Source organism: Balaenoptera musculus, chromosome 4 (assembly GCF_009873245.2).
Source record: "Balaenoptera musculus isolate JJ_BM4_2016_0621 chromosome 4, mBalMus1.pri.v3, whole genome shotgun sequence".
In the NCBI taxonomy this organism is placed as follows: domain Eukaryota; kingdom Metazoa; phylum Chordata; class Mammalia; order Artiodactyla; family Balaenopteridae; genus Balaenoptera; species Balaenoptera musculus.
The window spans coordinates 30,211,236-30,232,259 of record NC_045788.1 but is presented as its reverse complement, the minus strand read 5'-3'; the positions used below and the strand labels follow the sequence as shown (position 1 = coordinate 30,232,259).

The following is a 21,024-nucleotide window of genomic DNA, read 5'->3' as shown; positions in this document are numbered from 1 at the left end:
TTATAAGAGATTTCAAATGACTATTAAGAGAACTAGTAACAGTCCTAGACAGTGCTGTTAAGTATATATATTTTTAACAACTAAGAGTTTGGTGTTTCAAAAAAAAAATTTATTTTTGCCTCCGAAAAACTCGTAACTTAAATTTGAAGGAACCAAGTCCTTGATTTGAACTGTGGATTAAAGACTGAGGGAATAGAACATCTGATACACGTTACACTGACTTTTAACTTTTTCCCTCTTAAAAAAAAAAATAGTATGATGTTTTTATTATTTACTTCAATAATTATAAAAACTATTACTTATTTTATATTTATGTGCCGGGCACTGAGCTCAGTGTTTTGTCCTCACACCCTACTTTACTTTTAGGATAAATGAAATTAACACAAATGACCAAACAGGTTTAGAAAAGTTAGGATCACACAAGTGTGTCAAATTCCATAGCTTTGGCTTAACTACCATAGTAAACTAATACTCTGTTTCTCAGGCGTGTTATTTCTGTGGGGCAGGGTGGGTGTGGGAGTATGATGAAGAATTCAACTTTTGATTTTCCTAAGTGGAAATAACTCATTTTTTGTTGTTGCTTATAAGAATTAAAAAAAAAAAAAGTTCAAAAAAGTGAAATTTCCCCAAATAGTGTTACATTTTTAAAAAATGTATTAAAATTTTTCTTTTTACAACAAAAGGCTAATATAACTAGTATACTTAACTATTCTCTAATATGCTTTTGTTCACAATATCAATCAATTTCCCATGTCAATACAGATACATCTAGATGTTTACCTTTTCGAGGCTATACAGCAGTCTACTGTAAGGGATGTATCATAATTGCAAGAAGGTACCATAATACACACTATTGTTGGAATGATTTTGGCTGCAGTTTTAACTTTTGGGGGGATTACCTAATTGCTTGTGAGCAGTTCCTTTGTAGAAAATTCTAAGGTGATGTGCATTTATCTAACCTAAATTACCTTAATCATTATACCGTTAAAAAGTGCTGTGCATATAAATACGGTTAATGTAGGTAATACTACAGCAGAACAAATATTTGCCAGTTTTTAAAGTGGAAAACGTGTTTATTAACATTCAAACTCCCTTCATACAAGGCCATATAAAAATTCTTAACAGTTTGATTGATTATACATAAGTCTGTATTTTCTACATAGTTACAATAATGTATAATTTAGCTTTTCATAATACATTGTTTAAATACATCATTAGTTCTGTTAAACATAAGCAATATTTGCAAATCCAATACTTGAACAATTTCCCCTGTACATAGTTTAGCAGGGCTAATTAGCATAAGATGCTCTTTATTAAGAGGTATATGATCTGTGTATTAACAATTACTGAAGTCTGGTATTTTTATACAGCACTTTCTTTTTCCTTTGATCACAACAACACAAAATCCTTAAGGATACTGAAATTCAGTAAGTAAAGTCCAGAGACATTAGCCAATAAGTCAAGTTCATACATAACACTGTATATAGTATTAAAAACCTTAAAAAAAAAAAAAAAAACCTTTTGCAATCTGCCCTAGTACAGACTGTTCCTATCACGATAAGACTACTTGGCAATAGAAAGGAAAAAGACAGCTTTGAGTCTCTGTGGTGCTGATAGGAAGAAAAATGCTAACTTACCTTGTTGCCTCTCACTAATGATGGCAGAAATACCAGAACAAGCATATTCCAGCTCAACAACTCTAGGTAACTTTATGGAGATGGGAGTTGGCTTAGCTCATGCTAGGTGGCCACAGCACTGACCTTGTGTGTAAAAACATGAAACATTTGCATACTGTGATCTAGGTTTTAATTGTAAGCTATACCGAGGAATTTTTTTAAAAATGTTTTGGCTATATTTCATTCCAAAAGAAGAGTTGATTTGATGCTTGAGTTACAGCACCAGTCTATATTAGTTATTAGTGAAATGAAGTACACTCCTGCAGATAAATACCAGATCAAAAAAACCTGTTTCGGTAATCTGATTAACCTGTAGAATACTAAAAAATAAGTTATTTCTACAGAAATCTCTGAAGGGAGCAAAAAAACTATATGCCTAAATAAACATTTTAAAGGGAAATAACCCAGTACCCTCTGGAGGTCAAACAGTGTTTGCTATGTTGTAATCCTGTTCACCGTCAGGCTGCGGTTGGACCACAACACTATGTTCATTAATTTCGTTTTCTGCATCACTGCTGTCGGTGTCTTCATTGTCCTCTTCCTCATAGTCTGAAGATTCTGTCATGTTCTGATGTGAGCGGGATTCCGACAAAGCCCCAAATGACTGGGTGCTGACAGAAGCCAAAGGTCTGAGTAAAGGGGTACGTTCTGACACTTCATTTTCTTCTTGACTGCTATCTGTGTCAGAGTCTGAATCGCCTTGAGAAGGAACAACTTTCTGCTTGCAGACTGGACAGGTTTTTTTGGTTTTAGTTAGCCAAGGATCTACACACTTGCAATGATAAGCTGTTGAAGCAAAATATACATCTTTTAGGTAGTACATTGTAGTTGAGAACATTATTTTTAATGTTTATTCATGTTCTGATCTATATGTATCATATAGGAACAAGAGAAGAAAAGCTTGTAAATTTTTATAAACACAGCTCCATCCCTTAATGAGATCACTGATTAGTACAGGGCCTGGCTTATGGTGTGCTAATAACTATCTTCTGTCTCTCTAATACTGAACCTAAGTATAAATTACTCTCTACAGAAATTCAAAGCAGTATGTAATTATTCATACCATGGGAACACGGAAGGATTCTGAGCTTGTCTCCATCTTCATATTCATCCAAACAAATGGCACATACATCATACTCATCTCCTATGACAGAAAATAGTAAAACTAATTAAAACACGTAGAGGAGTATTCTTAACTTTTTAAACTTTTCAAGTTCTTCCTCAGTCAGTTATTTTAAATGCCTTCTGTTTTATCTTTTAAATGATACCTCTTTGTTTTCTCTAAGATCAGAGAGCTGCTTCAAGTTGAAGTTCAGGAACCTGAAGTTTTAAATCAAATAACCTTTTACCTACAATAAGAAATTTAAAATGGATGTCAAATTTGTTTACCTTGATTACCTTTGCAAAAGATTTTAATGTAATAATTCATTACTGTTTTACATAACTATTCAAATGCTAGTTTTGAAATATTTTATGCCAAAGATGACAAAATTTCACGATTTAGATATCTTAAGGTCTCTGAGTCGTTTAAGTAAAAATGGAAACATGTTAGAACATACTCAAATTTTTAAAAATATATTAGTGAATAAAAATGTTTAGAATGAGGTATACTGAGCTTCAAATCTCTTCCAACATTTATTAGTTTTGTGGTGCTTGGCAAGTTACTTAGCCTCTAACATACAGTTCTTTTATTGGTAGAAAGATTCCATCTACCTCGCAGAATTGTGAGGATAAAATGAGATAAAGGGCCAAGCACAGAGGTATTCACTAAATGGTGTTTGTTATTAATATCACTGCCTTTTCAATTCCTTATTGTTGAGCTGATCACCTTTATAAACAAAAGACAGTTAAAGTCATTGCCTATCCCACACTCAGGGCAACCACATTGGGAGGCTTGTCAGAAATAAAGCCATTGTCTGGATAGATAGGCTGGATGAACATAACGCAAAAAAAGAAAAGAATCGGGACTTCCCTGGTGGTGCAGTGGTTAAGAATGTGCCTGCCAATGCAGGGGACACAGGTTCCAGCCCTGGTCCAAGAAGATCCCACATGCCGCGGAGCAACTAAGCCCATGCGCCACAACTACTGAGCCTGCGCTCTAGATCCTGCGAGCCACAACTACTGAGCCCACGTGCCACAACTACTGAAGCCTGTGCGCTTAGAGCCCGTGCTCTGCAACAAGAGAGAAGCCACCGCTAGGAGAAGCCTGCACAGCTGCTCGCCACACCTAGAGAAAGCCCATGCACGGCAACGAAGACCCAACGCAGCCAAAAATAAAATAAATAAATAATTTTTTAAAAAAGAAAAGAATAATAGTTCTAATTGAAACAATCCCTTTAACATCCATAGTCATTTAAAATAGCACATTCAGGAGAAGTCCTAAATAGAAAGCTTTAATGAAGATTACTAATTTTTGTTCAGTATCTTGAATTTGGTTACTGTAGTATCACCTATCAAATACATTCTATAACAAATGCAGGGTTCTCTTAGAACCTCCTGTGTGGGATTTGGTGAGACTGATTATACCCTTAAAATACTAAAGGACTCCCACATATCTATAATTATCTGTAATTACACAGTTGATCCATTTACCTGGGCTTTGAGGACAGTTTTAATATATTAAGCAATTCAATCATGTTGATTTCTCACACAAATCAAACTTTCAGTCTCAGACTTTGTGAAAATGCCCATTCAAAACAGATTCCGTTAAAGTAACTGATCAGGACCAAACTGGTCCAAAGCTGTGCCACAGCTCTAAGCCTCATTTTATTAAGGTAAGGGAGGTTATCCTGCATTATCCGAGTGGGCCCAGTGTAACCACAAGGTCCTTAAAACTGTGAGGAGGAGGCAGAAAAGTTCAGAGTCGGAGATGTGGAAGGTGTCAGGAAGATACAGTGTTACCGGCTTTTTTTTTTTTTTTTTTTTTTTTTTGTACTCACTTTTATTACCTGAAAAACTTGAGATGGCTTAGAAAAATGTGTGCAATGTCAAGGAATAAAACAGATAGCTTTGGGAATTGAAGTGAAAGAAAGATAAAGGGAGGGAAGGTAATGAAACTAGGAGTAAGATTAGTATCCATAAATGTATAATAAATAGTCCTGTACAGTTGCTAACAAGGCCCATAAACTTCATTCTGAGAACCCTAGTCACCAAACTAAAGTGTGAACAACAACCAATATGTGAACTACAGAGCCCATAAGATGAAGAAAACCAGAACTTCTCAGGAGAAGCACCAGTTTAACCTTGGTACTGAAACTTGGGAGGATTCCTCCGCCGGCCCACCTAAAGATGACCTTGAGATGAGTGTTACTGGCTTTGAAGACAGAAGTGGGGAGTCACAAGCCAAGGAACATGGTGGCCTCTAGAAGCTGGAAAAGGCAAAGAAATGGATTCTTTCCCCTAGAGCCTCCAGAAAAGAATGTTTGATTTTAGCTCAGTGAGACCTGTCGGACTTCTAACCTACAGAACTGTAAGATAAACTTGTGTTGTTTTAAGCTGCTAAATTTGTGGTAATCAGTCACCACAGCAATAGGAAATGAATACAAGTAGTATTTGGGTTAGCCTACACATATGGAATTGATGCTTTACTATCAATCCTTTGAATTGTTTCAAGTGATAGATTTATATTGACCTCCCGAGTTTTCTAGCCACAGCACTTACTTTGAAGATTTAAAGGTGTGATGTGTGATCACGGACCAGACTGGAGCCTAGTGCTCTGTAGAGAATTAACGCCCATGGCCTTGGACTTGTGATGAAACGGTAAAGCATATGTTAGAATGCCTGATCATTTTATTTATTAGCTATGTAACCTTGTGCAAGACACCATCTTTATGTTTCAGTATTCTCAAAGGCAAAACAAAAATATTAACATATCTATGTTTTAGGAATGTTGTGGATTAAAAGAGAATCGAGTAGAGTACTTTACATAGTGTTTGGCACATACAGTACCTCTTAGCCAGTCTCCACCTGATCAAACTGGCTCTGTAGGCATACTGGCTTATGAAGGCTGTGGCTAGGAGGCTGCTCTCTAATACCTCACGTGCTTGTTAGTGGCAAAGATCTAGTGGCAATGGTCAGTGAACCTGTTGGCTGCACTTAGGGTAATTAAGTATTCAGCAGCCCTTGAACTGTGAGTGTAAAAGACTTTCGCTTTTATCTGAAAGGTTGACAGACACTTAATAAAGCTAGTTCCCCCAACCCCTCTCCAGCCAAAATGTGATTAAATGAGGTATGGGTGAGAAATCTAAAAGACCAGACAAACTTATGTATCAATAAAAAGAATGAAAGCAGAATCAAATTTTTGTCCCATTTTAAAATACACAAAACTCAGAATGGTAGAAAGTGCATCATGTAACATGACAACTTGGAAATCCAGTCAATAGATTCATATTCAAGACAGTGGCCTAACATCAAACAATTGTAAAGTGGTTTTATATTTAAGTTAAAAACAAATTTAAGGCATTTATATATCTTTAAAAATAATTTTCAAATTTAGCAGATTTTTTAAATTAACCAATTTGTCCAGTGGTTCTGGTAGCATAAGATAAAGCGGCTATAACAAGTGCTAATAGATGTTAGTTTTGTTACGATCAGCACCATGCTAGAAAGTTCTGTTGCTTATTATAAACCAGTGGTTCTCAAATGGGGAGGATTTTGCCCCCCAGGGACATTTGGTGATATCTGGAGACATTTTTGGTTTTCACAACTGGGAGTTGGTACTGCTGGCATCTAGTAAGCCAGGGATGCTATTAAATATCTTATAATGCTCTAGACAGCCCCTCAAACAAAGAATTTTCCCATATAAAATGCCAATAGTGATTAGCTTGAGATAACCTGATATAAAAACCCCTTCCAGGCTTTCTCAAACAAAGACTTAGCTAATTCACTAGTGGACAGATGTTCAGAAGCTGCAGGAAGGGTGAGATTCATGTCTGTTATGTGCAACAATATGGAATGCTTCTATCTGGAATGTTATTCATATTATTGTTATTTGAATACTGTTTCAGAAAATTTTCATCCAGACACTTAAGTCTCATCAATCTAGGAATGTTATAATATGTAAGTGGGCAGAACTCTGATATTCCCCTGTAAACCTGCTCCTCCCTAGTTTTCCCCCCAAACCTTGGGTCATCAGATACAGCAAAGGCACTGACCCATCAGAATAGGAAGCACACAAGACTTAAGGCAGCCACTGCAGTAGCATGAACTGATTATCAGGCCTGGGCATGTCCTTGATGCTTCTTTCACTTAGAGCTTACATTCAGCGTCACCAAGTCCTGTAAACTTTTATCTGTAAAACATCCTCAATCTGTCCCCTTTTCTCTTGTTTCCTCAATTACGCTGGTCCAGTAGCCTGGATTACTGTTAAGAGCCTCTTCTGTTCCTACCCTTCTATTCCTGCCCCATATGGTTTTTCTCCATAGCAGCCAGGGTGATTTTTTTAAAACTTCAATCACATCACATCAGTCCTACTTAAATGGTCCCCCATCTCACTTAGAATAAAATCTGAGCTCCTTGTCATGGCCTTCATATAGCTGAATATGATCTGCTATACAGATCACCCATCTCATCTCACAACACTCTTACCCCCCCTTCACTCATGCTTCAGCCACACTGGCCTTCTTTCAGTCTTGAACAAACTAATATGAAAGTCAGGTGTGCACCTGCATTTAACCATGTTACGACAAAAAATTTGCACATAAAAATAGGTATAGAAAGAGAAATCACTATTTCTAAAGATGACTTAAAAAAAGAACTAGACTTCAAAAATGAACAAAATGAAAAGACAACTACTGAATGGGAGAAAATATGTGCAAATGTTATGAGTGATAAGGGGTTGATATCCAAAATATATAAACAGCTCATATAACTCAGCATCAAAAAAATAAACAACACGATTAAAAAAAAATGGGCAGAAGACCTGAATAGACGTTTTTCCAAAGAAGACATACAGATGACCAACAGGCACGTGAAAAGATGCTCAATATCGCTAATCATCAGAGAAATGCAAATGAAAACCACAATTAGCTATCACTTCACACCTGTCGGCGTGGCTATCATCAAAAAGTACACAAATAACAAATGTTGGCAAGGATGTGGAGAAAAAACCCTCCTACACTGTTGGTGGGAATGTAAGTTGGTGCAGCCACTGTGAAAAACAGTACGAAAGTTTCTCAAAAAACTAAAAATAGAACTACCAAATGATCTAGCAGTTCCAGTCCTGGGTATATATCCAAAGAAAACAAAAACATTAACTCAAGAAGATATATGCACCCCAATGCTCACAGCAGCATTATTTACAATAGCCAGGATATGGAAGCAACCTAACTGTTCATCAAGAGATGAATGGATTAAGAAGATGCAGTACATATATACAATGGAATACTACTCAGTCATAAAGAATGAAATTTTGCCATTTGCAACAACACGGATGGACTTGGAGGATATTATACTTAGTGAACTAAGTCAGAGAAAGGCAAATACTGTGTGATATCACTTATATGTAGAATCTAAAAAATTAAAACAAACTAATAAATATAACAAAAAAGGAAACAGACTCATGGATATAGAGAACAAACTAGTGGTTACCAGTGGGGAGAGGGAAGGAGAGAGGGGAAGATAAGGGTAGAGGATTAAGAGGTACACACTACTAGGTATAAAATAAATAAGCTACAAGGATATATTGTACAGCACAGGGAATATAGCCAATATTTTATAGTAACTTAAATGGAGTATAACCTTTAAAAAGTGTGAGTCACTGTATTGTACACCTGAAAATTATATAATATTGTAAATCAAATATACCTCAATTAAAAAAATAAGCTAGTTTGAAATAATCTAGTAATCGTGTAAACAAATTGATGTAAAGCTTAATTGTTCCATTTTATAACAAACTAGTCTGCCTTAAGTCAACCAGAATAGGTTTCCTCAAAGTAAAAGAGAATGAACATTCAGGGCTAAACACATACCATTTTCATGAGAGAAAAGGACTTAATATACATTTTAAATAATGTGCCCAGGGAAGATACAGTATTGGATTCATGAGCTTCAAATCACAAATAACTGTTCTTGTAGAGACAATGCCTTGCCACTCATTCCCCGCTTTGCCAGTAAAGAAAACAATGGCAACTCTTTCTAGCAAATTAAAATAAATCTTATCTTTTGTTTTCCCCTCCTCCATACCAGTTCCCAAGAAATCTGAACAAAAGACAACAGGATAAAATATTTTGTAAGCCAGATTTGCTTGAGAATTATTCCTGATTATTTTTAAGCCCCGAGCAAAGGAACTAATATTTACTTTTAAGGTTAAAGGCAGTTAAATGCAGTAATAAAAATTAGGCATGTCTTCATAGATAGATTTAAGAAATAAAAAATTATAAAAATTAAATATTGCCCCATTTTTCTGCAATCTGCTGTAAAATGTTGTATTCCTTTTTTTCAGTCTCTGAAATAAAAATCTTTCCCCTTCTACACATATTATCTTGGAAAACCTCAATGACTAAGCTTTAAAAGAAAAAAGCTGGTAACTTAAAACTTCAAATATAAAACCCACTTTTTTATTATTTACATCTCAGGGATCTGGCTCCTTCACATACTAATGGGGTAGGGAGACAGCTCCCACAGAGACTACCTTAAATACTTAGTTGGTGGACTATTAAGTGAAAACATAAGGATTTTTCATCTGCTATGAAACATGGTGTGTGGTAACCAGTCCTTACGGTTATAGACTTGGAGAAATGCGTTAGCTGGTACAGGAAACTCAGGAAACCACAATTTCAACTGAAGAGCTATTTTTGAGGACCATAACGAGTAATGAAGAAATTTATAAGGAAGTTGGTGGCTTCAAAAGCAAGAAAATAACTAAAAGGCTATTACTATTTTATATGTGCTAGAAATGGCTAAATCAGTATTTAAAACATTTAAATGTTAATCAGCACAAACATTTCTGAACAAGTTGCAAAGATGAAGATCACTAAGACGGGAAGATTTAAGATGATCATGTTCCCACAGTACGGTAAATTAGTAAGAGCGCCAGCTAACCTTTACAGATATTTCACTTGTGCCAGGGCCTCAAGTTGCTGATTTCTGTGGGTCTGATTACAGACTATGCCTATGAAAGACTTCCAAATGCCAAATTCTTTTTGGTTTGTTGGTAAATATTTCCAAAATGTTACAGATTCCCCTAACATAAACATTAACATTTCCACTATATTCTAAACCTGTAAGAATTCTTTTAGGACTTCACGGTTTGGTGCTATGACTCACTGGGAGTGATGAGTACCCACAGAAATATTCTACACTTCCCTTCATGTTTTCAATCATAGTTGTGTCTACAACTATGAAAAACTGCAATAATTAATTGGGATTTTTTTTTTTCTTTCTAGCATCTATGCATACTTTGTCAAAACCATTAGAGTACACTAAAATGCATAACAAATATACCTCTTTCTTTTTACTTTAGATGTCAAGTCTCACGATAACCAAAGTACTCTAAAACAAAAATTCAAGTGGCTCAAATTTATGGTTACTGGGAAGAAATTTCAAGAGTAATATTTATAAAGTTACATACTTTTAAGCTGCTTCATGATTTTGGCAATCTTCTATTTTTTCGTCATAAAGAAATGTTTATGGACTAAATATTGATGGCACTAATATTTAATTTTTGATTGTTACTTAAGGGGTGGTTTTGTTTTGTATAATAATTGCTACCATTTGTCGAGCTGTTGCTATGTGCCAGGCACTATTATAAGCATATTTCACATATTGTTTCAATCTCCCCACCCACCTTATGAAGTAAGTTTTTAGTCACATTTACACGTGAAGGGATGTATGGAGAGGTTAAGTAACTTGTACTAGGTCACACAGCCAATAAAATGGATGATCTAGAATTCCAGCCCAGGTCTGTCTGACTCTACTGCTGGTAGACCTGAACCTTTAGGAAATTAGTTTTTTTCTCAAAAATGTTCTTTCTCTTTGACATAGTGAAGTGAGGAGGAGAGGGTAAGTGCAGGTGGCGGTGGGGAGAGGAGGATTAGAGAAGGGGAATGGTAAGGATTAAATCTAGGAGGCAACTGATTTCATTTTGAAATGGTAGTGACTGAAGAGGAAAGACAGGGTTGGGTAGTATTTACAAGCCCAGTGTTTGGAGTCAAGAGCCCTGCTACTTACCTAGCTATGCACCCTCAGGTAATTTACTTGACTTTTTTTTTTGGTCGTGCCCCATGCATGGGATCTCAGTTCCCAAACCAGTGATCGAACCCACACCCCCTGCATTGGAAGCGCAGAGTCTTAACCAATGGACCACCAGGGAAGTCCCTACTTGACATTTCTGAGTCTCATTTTCTTTTTCTATAAAATGGTCATGACAATACTTTTCTAATTGTGCTGCTCTGAGAACTAAATGAGATCATTTATGCAAGGTGCATGGTTTGCTTTTATACTAAATAATAGGTGTGTTATATGCTTATAAGATTATCAATTTTTTTAGTTAGGTGCAATGTCCATTCCAATCCAATCTAATACCGATTAATTCATTTAGTATAAATTACACTGACTTCTTCAGTGAGAAGTTAGTTAGGAGACTGAAGGTACAGTTCTCTATAGTAATCACAGCTACAGGCAAATGATAAAGGTCAAGAGTGCCATGATACAAACCAACCTAAAGATCAACTCTCTCAATCCCCTTCAGTCCATCTCAAGACTACAGTGCAGACCTTGGACTACATTGCATGAAATAATAAAATAGTTCATCTTCAAGTAACTCAGGAATACAGTGATCTCACAGGAGCCACAGCCATAACAGTAACTTCTACCCAACTTGGACCCTCATTTTACTGCTTTGCGGCCATTATAAAAAAGTATTCCTTTAGAGGAACTGAGGATATTCCCTTTTCTGATTTGCTTTTTAAGAGTAAACTCAGAACATTTTCCCTTGAAATAGTTCAACAAAGAACAAATATCAACTACCACTGGTTGGACTGAACTCTGGTTATAGATTCTTAGTGTATGAGGAGATGGACGATGTCTTTTACTCACCATTATGTCCCCAGTATTTAATACTGTGCCCGGTACAGAGTAGGTTCCCAATAAATATAAGCGGAATAACAAATGCCGCAAAGCATCTGTTCATTTCCTGATGGAGAGTTAACAAGCATCCACCTCTCACATGGAACCTGCCCCATGGACTCTCCCTGCTTCACTGTCAACCCCTAGTCTGCTCCCCATTCACCAGCATGAGGGATCCGTTTCCACAGTAATCTTAGCATGTCATTCTTCTGCTCAAAACCCATGCAAGTTTTATCATGGCACGATCTAGCTCCCCATGTGTCTCTCTGATCTCATCTCTAACCACTCTCCCTCTAGACCACTACATATATTCTAGTTACGTGCTCTTTTTACTGTTCCCTGAATAAATCAAACACACTGTTGCCTTCAGGCCTCTGTACTTGCGGTTCCCTTCTCTGCCTGCAGTGTTCTCCCCTCCCCCTTCCCCCCACTGTTTAGTCTCTCACTTCATTTGGATCTCTGTTCAGAGTGTCCTTCTCAGAGAGGTCTTCTTCCCGGTCTTATCTAAAACAGCATCCTGCCCCTCCCCCGTCACTCATCATTTGTTTTCCTCGTTGCACTTACTGCTGTGTGACGTTACTGCTTTCCTTGTCTGTCTGCCCCCCCAAAGCTCCACAAAGGCACGAGGTCTTTTTCCGTTTTATTTACTGCTGTTTCCCTACCACCTAGAACAGTGCCTAGCACATAGTAAAAGTACTCAGTAAATATTTGTTGAAGTAATGTATGAATAACTACATAAGTTATTCCCAGGAAATCCTGACTTCTGCCTCCAACTGCTAATCAGAGGACCTAATCAGGCAGATCTGAGTACAAAAAGCTAATAATGTAGATAAAGTCTATATAGATCCTGACTGAGTTAAACTGGCCTCAGTCTTCCTACTTCAATGCTGAATATTCTGACCAACTCTCAGGACAACAGAAGACCATATACAACAAAGTACTATAAGGAATATAATGTTTGCACAGTGGCAATATTCGATACTGTGTCTACTGATAATCAGAAGATATCCAAGAAGAGAAGAGTTCACTGTACCAGGAGATATTGGAGCAGAGTGCTTAGAGAAGAACTAGGATCAAGTCTTAAACTGAATTTAGAAAAACTAAGGAGGAAAAGACACTATTGGGAAAGTAAACGGTTGAAAGACTTTTGCAAAGGGGAAATAAACATGACAAAATCAAAGTTACACAAAGCTAGAAATACAGAGCAGTGGAAAGTAAGGGAGGATGAGTTTGGTGAAGCCAAATTATGAAAAGCTTTGAATACCAAGATGCAGACTCTGATCTTGGAATAACTGATGTATGAAAACAACATCTTAGAAATTCTTCATCAGGTGCTGAAGGGACCCAGGCCTGTGATGTAGAGGTGAGCCTAGAGATGGTTAAACTGACCTAATGTTTAGCACTCCCAAAAATCAAGTAATACACTGATGTTGGCTTGCATGATAAAGTGACCACAAGAATGGAAAGAAATGATTAGATCCAATAATCATTTTGAAAGAACAACTCACTGCATTTGGAGACTAGACACTGGTAATAAAAGAGAAAGGGTGAATCAAAGATAATGCATGTAATCTTAAGTGATGGCTATTTTCATTTAACAAAAGTTTAAAAACTTTTAAGTGTTTTGCTTGACATTAAGATACAACATGTAAAAGGAGCAGGAGAGGGACTGGGAGCAAATTAACTGTATACAAGCTGCGGATTTTTTTTTTAAACTAAGAATTGGTAAGCTAATTCTAAATGTTAAAGAGATGGTTAGTGCTTTGTGACTATATTTTATCCTGAAATAATGTAACTATTACCAAAGACTGATTATAGTCTGAACAATATGTGCAGTTTATTTAGACTACAGTGTGTCAGAATGTAATATCTCTGCAAAGATGGAGTACTCTTTCTGGACCACACACTTTATTGTAATACAAGAAATACAGTACAGGTTTCCCCTGCTACCTGAAAGTAGAGTTTTATGAAAACTTTCATAAGCCAAAATGGCACAAAGAAGCAGTTACCTTAGGACACATTTTGCTAACGGATGCACGTAAGCTGAGATAAAGCGCAGAGGCTCACAGCGACAGTTCACACTGGCTTGATGCTGAGACGCTGAGTGTAGTTCCCGGGGAAGGAGCTGGGATGCCACTCTCAGTGCTCGGAGTGCGTGCTGCCTTCTACAACAGCTCGTTGCAAAACAGAGGCTGAACACTAGTTTTGCTTTTCACCCTTTTTTTATAAAAGCGAAAATCCTCTTTGGATTTCTTTCAGTTAGCAAAAACAGGTACTAACACAGGTCTTTCAAAAAAGCAAAGTGGCATTAAGCAAACTTTCAAAAAGCGGGGTATACCTGTTTTGTGGTGGAAAGTCATACTTTCTATGGAAATACATATAAATTACATTTGCCCTATCTCCACTGGATTGGAAATTCCTTGAGAATGAGGGTCACATTTCTTTGTAAGTTTTATAAAATGTCCATTACAACAACAGGTACATATTGACATTTACTTGGCAAATACCATGAACTATACTAAGGCAGAGCTTAGAGGAAGAACTGGGACTTCAAGGTTAACAAAGCAGGGAAAGGAATTAAAACTCCAAAAAAGCTACACAGAAGTATGTGGGTGGGGGAACAGGAGGCAGCTCCTCAGGCTAGAATGTAAGACGCAAGGAAGCGAACAGAGGGTGAGGCTGGGGGTGGAAGCACGGGCCAGACCATGAGGCCCCTAGGCCGTGCGAAAGTGTAAGTCTGACTTTATTCTTACATATAAATGAGGCTCAGAATAAACCACAGAAGTTCTCTTACTGTATATAATTATGGACAGTAAGCTGCTATCTCTTAACGCCAATGGCACAATGGCTGGTCAAATACATGTTGACGAAATGCGAAAGGAAAAGCAGTTCTGGACATACTGAATTTGAAGACTGTGTATCCAGGCAGAGATGTCTATTAGTTAACTGGATATGTGGAACTGGAGCTTAGGAGAAAGGTCTAGGTGGGAGATAGGCGAGTATGCAAGCCGCCAGGAAATAGCTCACTAGGAAAAGGCAAGGGCTAAGGAGATAATAACCTGAGATAAAACCCACAGATCTGTGCCTGACACACAGAAAGCTCTCAAAAGTGTGCTATCATTTTAAGCAAGCAGTGACCCAAAGGGTAAACGGCAGCAAAGGAGATTCCTACTTCACAGAAGAAGAGGATTGAGAAGACTGGTGACTGACTGCAGCAGCGCTCCTGAGTGCCTACCCCACCCACAGGCATCCGGGGTTGGAAACACGGCGCAGAAGAAGAGGGGTTACTGAGGTCAGTGAGTTGCACGTGTCAGTTCCAGGGAGGCAGAAAGCAGAAAAAAGCTGAGACTATCTGAACCACAAAAAAGTTGAGACTATCTGAACCACAACATACCTTTTCTTTTGAGGGCAGAGACTGTAACCCAACTTTAAAAAATAATTCTTTACTGCTTCTTTCAGAGCGTAGCCACCACGAAACCGTTTAATAAACATTTCTAACTTAGTAAAATAAGTCTTAGAGGATGATCAGCCTACGAAAATTTGCTAATATAATACCATTTGGGAGAAAACATCTTTAAATAAAAAATCATACAACAGGTCATGGATAAAGAAGCCAAATGAGGCAATATATGTGAAAACATTTCCCATAACACGGAGTATTAAAAAAATGTAATTTTACAGTTAGAAAAAGTATAATTCAGAGTAACTGTAAGAAATAATCCAGTAGGACACAAAGGAGACACTTATCTAACAACTTCAGATTTCTTTTTCTTCAGAAGTTAAGGCATCCTGAACATCTAAGCTGGCCGGTGAAATTGCATAGATTTTATGGCTAGCATGAGACTAAACTTGCTTAGTTTGGGTCCATAATAATTTGTATATGAAAAGACATGATTTTGCATTACTTTCTTCTCAGATCTTAGTGAGGTACTTTCAGCAGGTATTATCAGAGAGGTAGTTTAAGTGCTCAAGTCACACATTTAATCACTAATAGAACCAGGTCTTTTGGTTCCATATCCTGTATTCTTTGCACTGTATCATTTTGCTGATCCTCTAAAAGTTAACTGCTAACTTCCTCACTGCTATGGGGTTCATAAGAACTACTTACATTACTTACATAAACCCACCCCTCCAACTAGTATAGCTTTGATACGAATTGCTAAAGTTTACCTGTGGTAGAAGGAAGCCTAGGAACCAGCTATAGGAAAGGAAATGACTTGTGATTCTAGTGGAGTTTTAGAGCTGTCTATAATTCCTAAAATGGAATGACTTCTACCGGGAGAAGAGGTAAAATAATTAACATTCCTCACTGACTTCTACTGGATTTCCCTTTGGACATAAGATCCAGTGAGAGTAAGTAGTTTCTTTCTTTCTTTACTTTTTTTAAATTAGAAAAGTTTCAAACATACACAAAAGTATAATGACATATACCATTATACCACCTCATGTACCATCACTGAGTTTCAACAGTTTTCAATATTCTACTATTTTTGTTAGATCTGATAACTTCCTCTACTTTTTTCCCTGAAGTATCAATATTTAAAGCAAATTCTGAGACATATCATTTTACCAACACATGCTTTAGTATATATCTCTAAAAGATAAGGATTTTTAGAATTTGTAATCACAATACTATTACACACCTAACAAAATGAACAGTAATTTCTTAATATCATCCAATACCCAAGGCATATTCAAATGTCCTCAGTTGTCTTAAAACTGTCCTTTTGCAGATAATTTATTCAAACCAGGATCCAAACAGGGTCCAAACATTGCATCTGGCTGATGACTTTCAGTCTCTTTTAATCTAAAACTGCCCTGCCCTCTTTGTACACCTTATTTGTTAAAGAAATGGATCATTTGTCCTGTAAACGTGTCTGCATTTGGGATTTGGGTGATCGCATAGCAGATTGTTAAGATGGTTACAGCACTACATCAATCATCCTATGTTCACACCAAAAATTCTACTGGCTCAATGACACCCTGAAGCAAATCAGAAAAAAAGCAACACTTCCTCAAGGTACTTTATTGCTCTTTGCCCCCCAAATAATTGTTATCACAAATATAGAAATCTCTGATAACGAAGAACGAATGAAAATCTCCCAGAGTTGTGCAATGTACAACCTGTACAATCGTATGTTGCAGCCTGGATTGAGAGTTCTTGGTGAGATAACTTCCCACAAGTAAGAAAAAGTGGGTGGGATTTCTTTTGGATAAACTGGATTATTTCAGTCTTTACACTTGAAAGGCATAGAGAACATCAGTTTTCAACACTATCATTATCCTTTGACAGTGATGAACTTGACAGGCTTTTCATACTTTCAAACTGTGTAGCACCAAGCATCTGGACTAAGAAAAAAAATTCAAGGTTAAGGCTTTTGGCAAAGGATTAACTTTTTAAAAAAATTTAAATGGTCTCCAATGCTATGTTCATGTGGAAACCATCTTGATTTTATACTTTTCATAATTATGACAAAACAGTTTGACTTTTTCACAGACAATAACGACTACCAAAATGTGTTTAGTCTGCCACTTCTAAAAAATTCATCCAGTGATTGGTTCTAAATTTCTCATAATTTGGCTTACAATGAAATGATCATAGGTATGCTGAGAACAAAGTTTTACACTGTCAAATCTTTTGTGCAAATTGAAAACTACTGTCAGTGGATACAAAAGAGGGCATATTAGCAAAGGTTTGGAACTCTACCAGCTGCTGGAAAGTTTAATATTTTTAGGACTAGGATAACTGAATTTAAATGGTTTGTGACTTAATTATAATTTGGAGCAAGTAGCAAATATCTGAATTCCTACTAAGTAAGTGCCGTGCTAGGTATGAATGTTTTTTAAAAGTTAAAAAATAATACAACCTATGCAAAGAAAAATATCTTCAAGATGTAGACTAATAACAAATAATTTAAAAATGTGCGACCCAACTCATTTATGTATTAGGAATTCACAAAAAGATGCATTAAGTCAAAATGTTTTCTAAACTATTAATTCAATAGTTAAAGAAACCAGTGTGAGATCTTTTGTTAAAACTTGGAATGACAGTTCCTTTTTGACTTATACTCACTACTGCATCCCCAATGTTTAGGTAGAACAGTGTGTCCAGAGCACAGCAAGTGCCCAGTATATATTTATTGAATGCATGAATAGATATTTAAATCTAGAATTTACCATACAAGTTAAGGTATAAGTTACTTAAGGGCAGTATTGCTTAAAATACTTAAAATGTATTAATACTTTAATACTTAAAAGTATTTCTTAAAAGCAGCTTTATATATCAAAAATAATATTAACAAATAATTTTGTTGGCACTAAACTAAAGGAGGACCTCATGAAAGACAGGTAGATCTCATCAGGCCTAAACCTTTCTAAGAATACTGGACTGACCTGGAAATGTGTAAAGTAACAGGAATTCTCATTTACCTCTTGTAGGATGGCAAATTGGTAAAAACACTTTGGAGATTAACTTGGCACTATGCAGTAAATTTGATGATATACATACTCTATGACTCAGCTGTTTCACTCCTAGGTAAATAAATGATCTAGAAAAACACCTACAACCAAGGTGGTATGAAGCAGAAGTAGTAGTAGAACTAGAAGGGCAAAGGGGAGACTTCCAGTTTCTGGTGTCGCACCTAAGGATCTTGGAAAAAGCTCACAACAAGGAAAAAGCTAAAAAAAACTGAAAATCAACAACTCTTTTTAGATCTATTGAAGGACTAAGGTCACAGAGAAAACTGCCTCCCCCCGAATTGGACAGACAGATTAGCAGATATAGAGAATCACAACCTACTAGAGCAGAAGCCCAGGAGCAAAAGACTGGAAAACAGTACCAGGTAGAAAATCATAAACTGTAACTGATAAATTGCTGGAGGCTCAGTGTAGATGAGTTTGAGAGTTTAAAACTCTAGGGGAAGTTTTCTGGTCTCGCACGCACGTAAGAAGCAGAAGTCACGATTCTGCCATAACAAGTAAAAAACTGAGCAAACTGAAAAATCAATAATTCTTCTTAGATCCATCAGAGAAATGAACTCACAGAGCAAACTGCTGCCCCCCACAATGGAGATACAGACAGGTAGATACAGAGAATCACAACTTATCAGAGCAGAAACCCCTGAGCAGAAACTTCCACAGGAACCAGTACCAGGGTAGGAAAAACTGAACTGTAATTGATGAACTGCTAGAGGCTCAGTGTGTACAAGTCAGAGTTTAAAACTCCAGCGGAGCCTGAGCATTTTTTGTGAGTTTTATCTTGTGGCGCTCTACCAGGTTCTCACAGTGAATGGTGGAGAAAAATCCCCTTGGGCTTCTGGAAGGGGAGGGGAAAAGCAGCCACTTTAAATTATGCCAGAGCATTCTGTTCTTAACAAGCCTGCCCTCAAGGATAAACTGTCCTAACCTATTAGGGTTTTTATCAGAGTCTAACCAACATGGAGGAAGGGAAAAACCCAACTCCAACCTCTCCAGCCATCAGGTCACACTAAAGGCTGGGAAAAAACCAAGAGGCACTTGTGAAGTTCACAGCCCAAAGCCGACAGGCTCACAAAAAGATTGAGACCTACTCATAGTATTATAGAATGCTTCCTGTCCCCCACATCTCACCACCACACCACCAATGGCCTACTTAATGGAATTCCTTTCACTCAGAATATCATGTCCCACTTTTCCAACAAAAAATTACAAGGGATACTAAAAGGCAAAAAACACAGTTTGAAGAGAAAGAGCAAGCATCAGAACCAACCTCAGATTCGGCAGGGATGTCAGGATTATCAGATCATAAATTTAAAACAACTCTGATTAATACGATAAGGACTTGAATGAATAAAGCAGACAATATGCAAGAACAGATGTAGGTAATATAAACAGAGAGATGGAAAATCTAAGAAAGAATTAAAAAGAAATGCTACAGATCAAAAACATAAACAGAAATGAAACATGCCTTTGATGGGCTCATTAGTAGACTGGACACAGCTGAGTAAAGAATCACTGAGCTTAAAGATATGTCAATAGAAAACTCCAAAACTGAAAAGCAAAAGACTGGAACAAAACAAAACCCAATATACCCAAGAACTGTAGAACAACTAAAAAAGAAAGTTGTAGCATGTGTGTAATGGGAATACCAGAAGGAGAAGAAAGAGAGAAAGGAACAGAAGCAATATCTGAAGAAATGATTCAGAATTTCCCCCTGTTAACGTAGGACAAAAAACCTCAAGTCCAGGAAGATGAGAGAGCACCAAGCAGGAAAATGCCAAAAAACACGAAACCTAAGCATATCATATTTAAACTGTAGAAAATCAAAGATTAAAAAAAAAATTATCTTGAAAGAAGCCAGAGGGAAAAAAATACCTTACCTTTACAGGAACAAAGATAAGGATTACACCTGACTCTCCTCAGAAAACAGGCAAGCAAGAAGAGAGTGAAGTAAAATATTTAATGTATTGAGGGGAAAAAAAACCCACCAACCTAGAATCCTGTACGCTGCAAAATTATCCTTCAAAAGTGAAGGAGAGGAGTGATGTCAGCAAGATGGCAGAACAGGAAGCCTGCCCTGGGTCTGCCTGCCACCATGGAGACTTAACATTAACAAACAGACCAAATGCCTCTCTGAGAAATCCAGAAAACAGTTAAAAGGTTCCTGCAACAAAGGCAAGGGTGAAGCCAACAACATCAAAGCCCGCTAAGAAAATTCATTACACTGTCCACTCTCTTGCACCAGAACCTCTCTCCCCTGGGAGGAAACCCCCAACTCCTGTGTTCTACCTGGGAAGGGAAAGGTATAGAATGTATGCCCAATGTCAGAATTTTAGAAGGGCTGCCCAAGGGAGCAGATTCTATCTTGATGTATCCAAGTACTGACAAGAATGGGGTGCCAGACTGGGGATCTCTGAGAACAAAGATGATAAACCATGCACTAGGATCTGCAGTACCACAGACACACACTAGATAGAAGCTCCAGTATCACAATTTACTACAGCTCCAGAGAGGCTGCAGTCTTACATGCAGACACCGGGGGAGCTCCTGAGTAGACCCTATCCTCACTTGAAGACTTAACTATAAGGCTACCACAATCACAATATGGAATTGGTGAAAAACATACAGATAAATGGGGCAGAATAAAAAGCCCAGAAATAGAGCCACATAAATATAGTCAACTGCTCTTTGACAACAGAGCAAGAGAGAAAGGATAATCTTTTTAAAAATGGTGCCAGAACAACGAGGCATACCAAAAAATTCATCTAGATAAAAGAGAACTTTATCAGGGACTTCCCTGGTGGTG

At 37.2% G+C, this 21,024-nt stretch overlaps 1 protein-coding gene across 2 annotated transcripts in view; it reads right to left on the bottom strand.

The window, feature by feature from the left end:
* Positions 1 to 1,052: 1,052 nt before the first annotated feature.
* Positions 1,053 to 21,024, bottom strand: part of RNF13 (ring finger protein 13) — a 155,030-nt gene continuing 135,058 nt past the window's right edge. Inside the window, exons 9-10 of one of the 2 annotated variants that reach the window (XM_036849794.1) lie at positions 2,740 to 2,820; positions 1,053 to 2,462 (exon numbers count right to left, since the gene is read on the bottom strand). In XM_036849794.1, coding sequence (XP_036705689.1) covers positions 2,098 to 2,462; positions 2,740 to 2,820 — 446 coding nt within the window. In that variant the 3' untranslated portion in view covers positions 1,053 to 2,097. The remainder of the gene's footprint in view (positions 2,463 to 2,739; positions 2,821 to 21,024) is intronic. The other variant, XM_036849795.1, reaches the window with a different exon arrangement.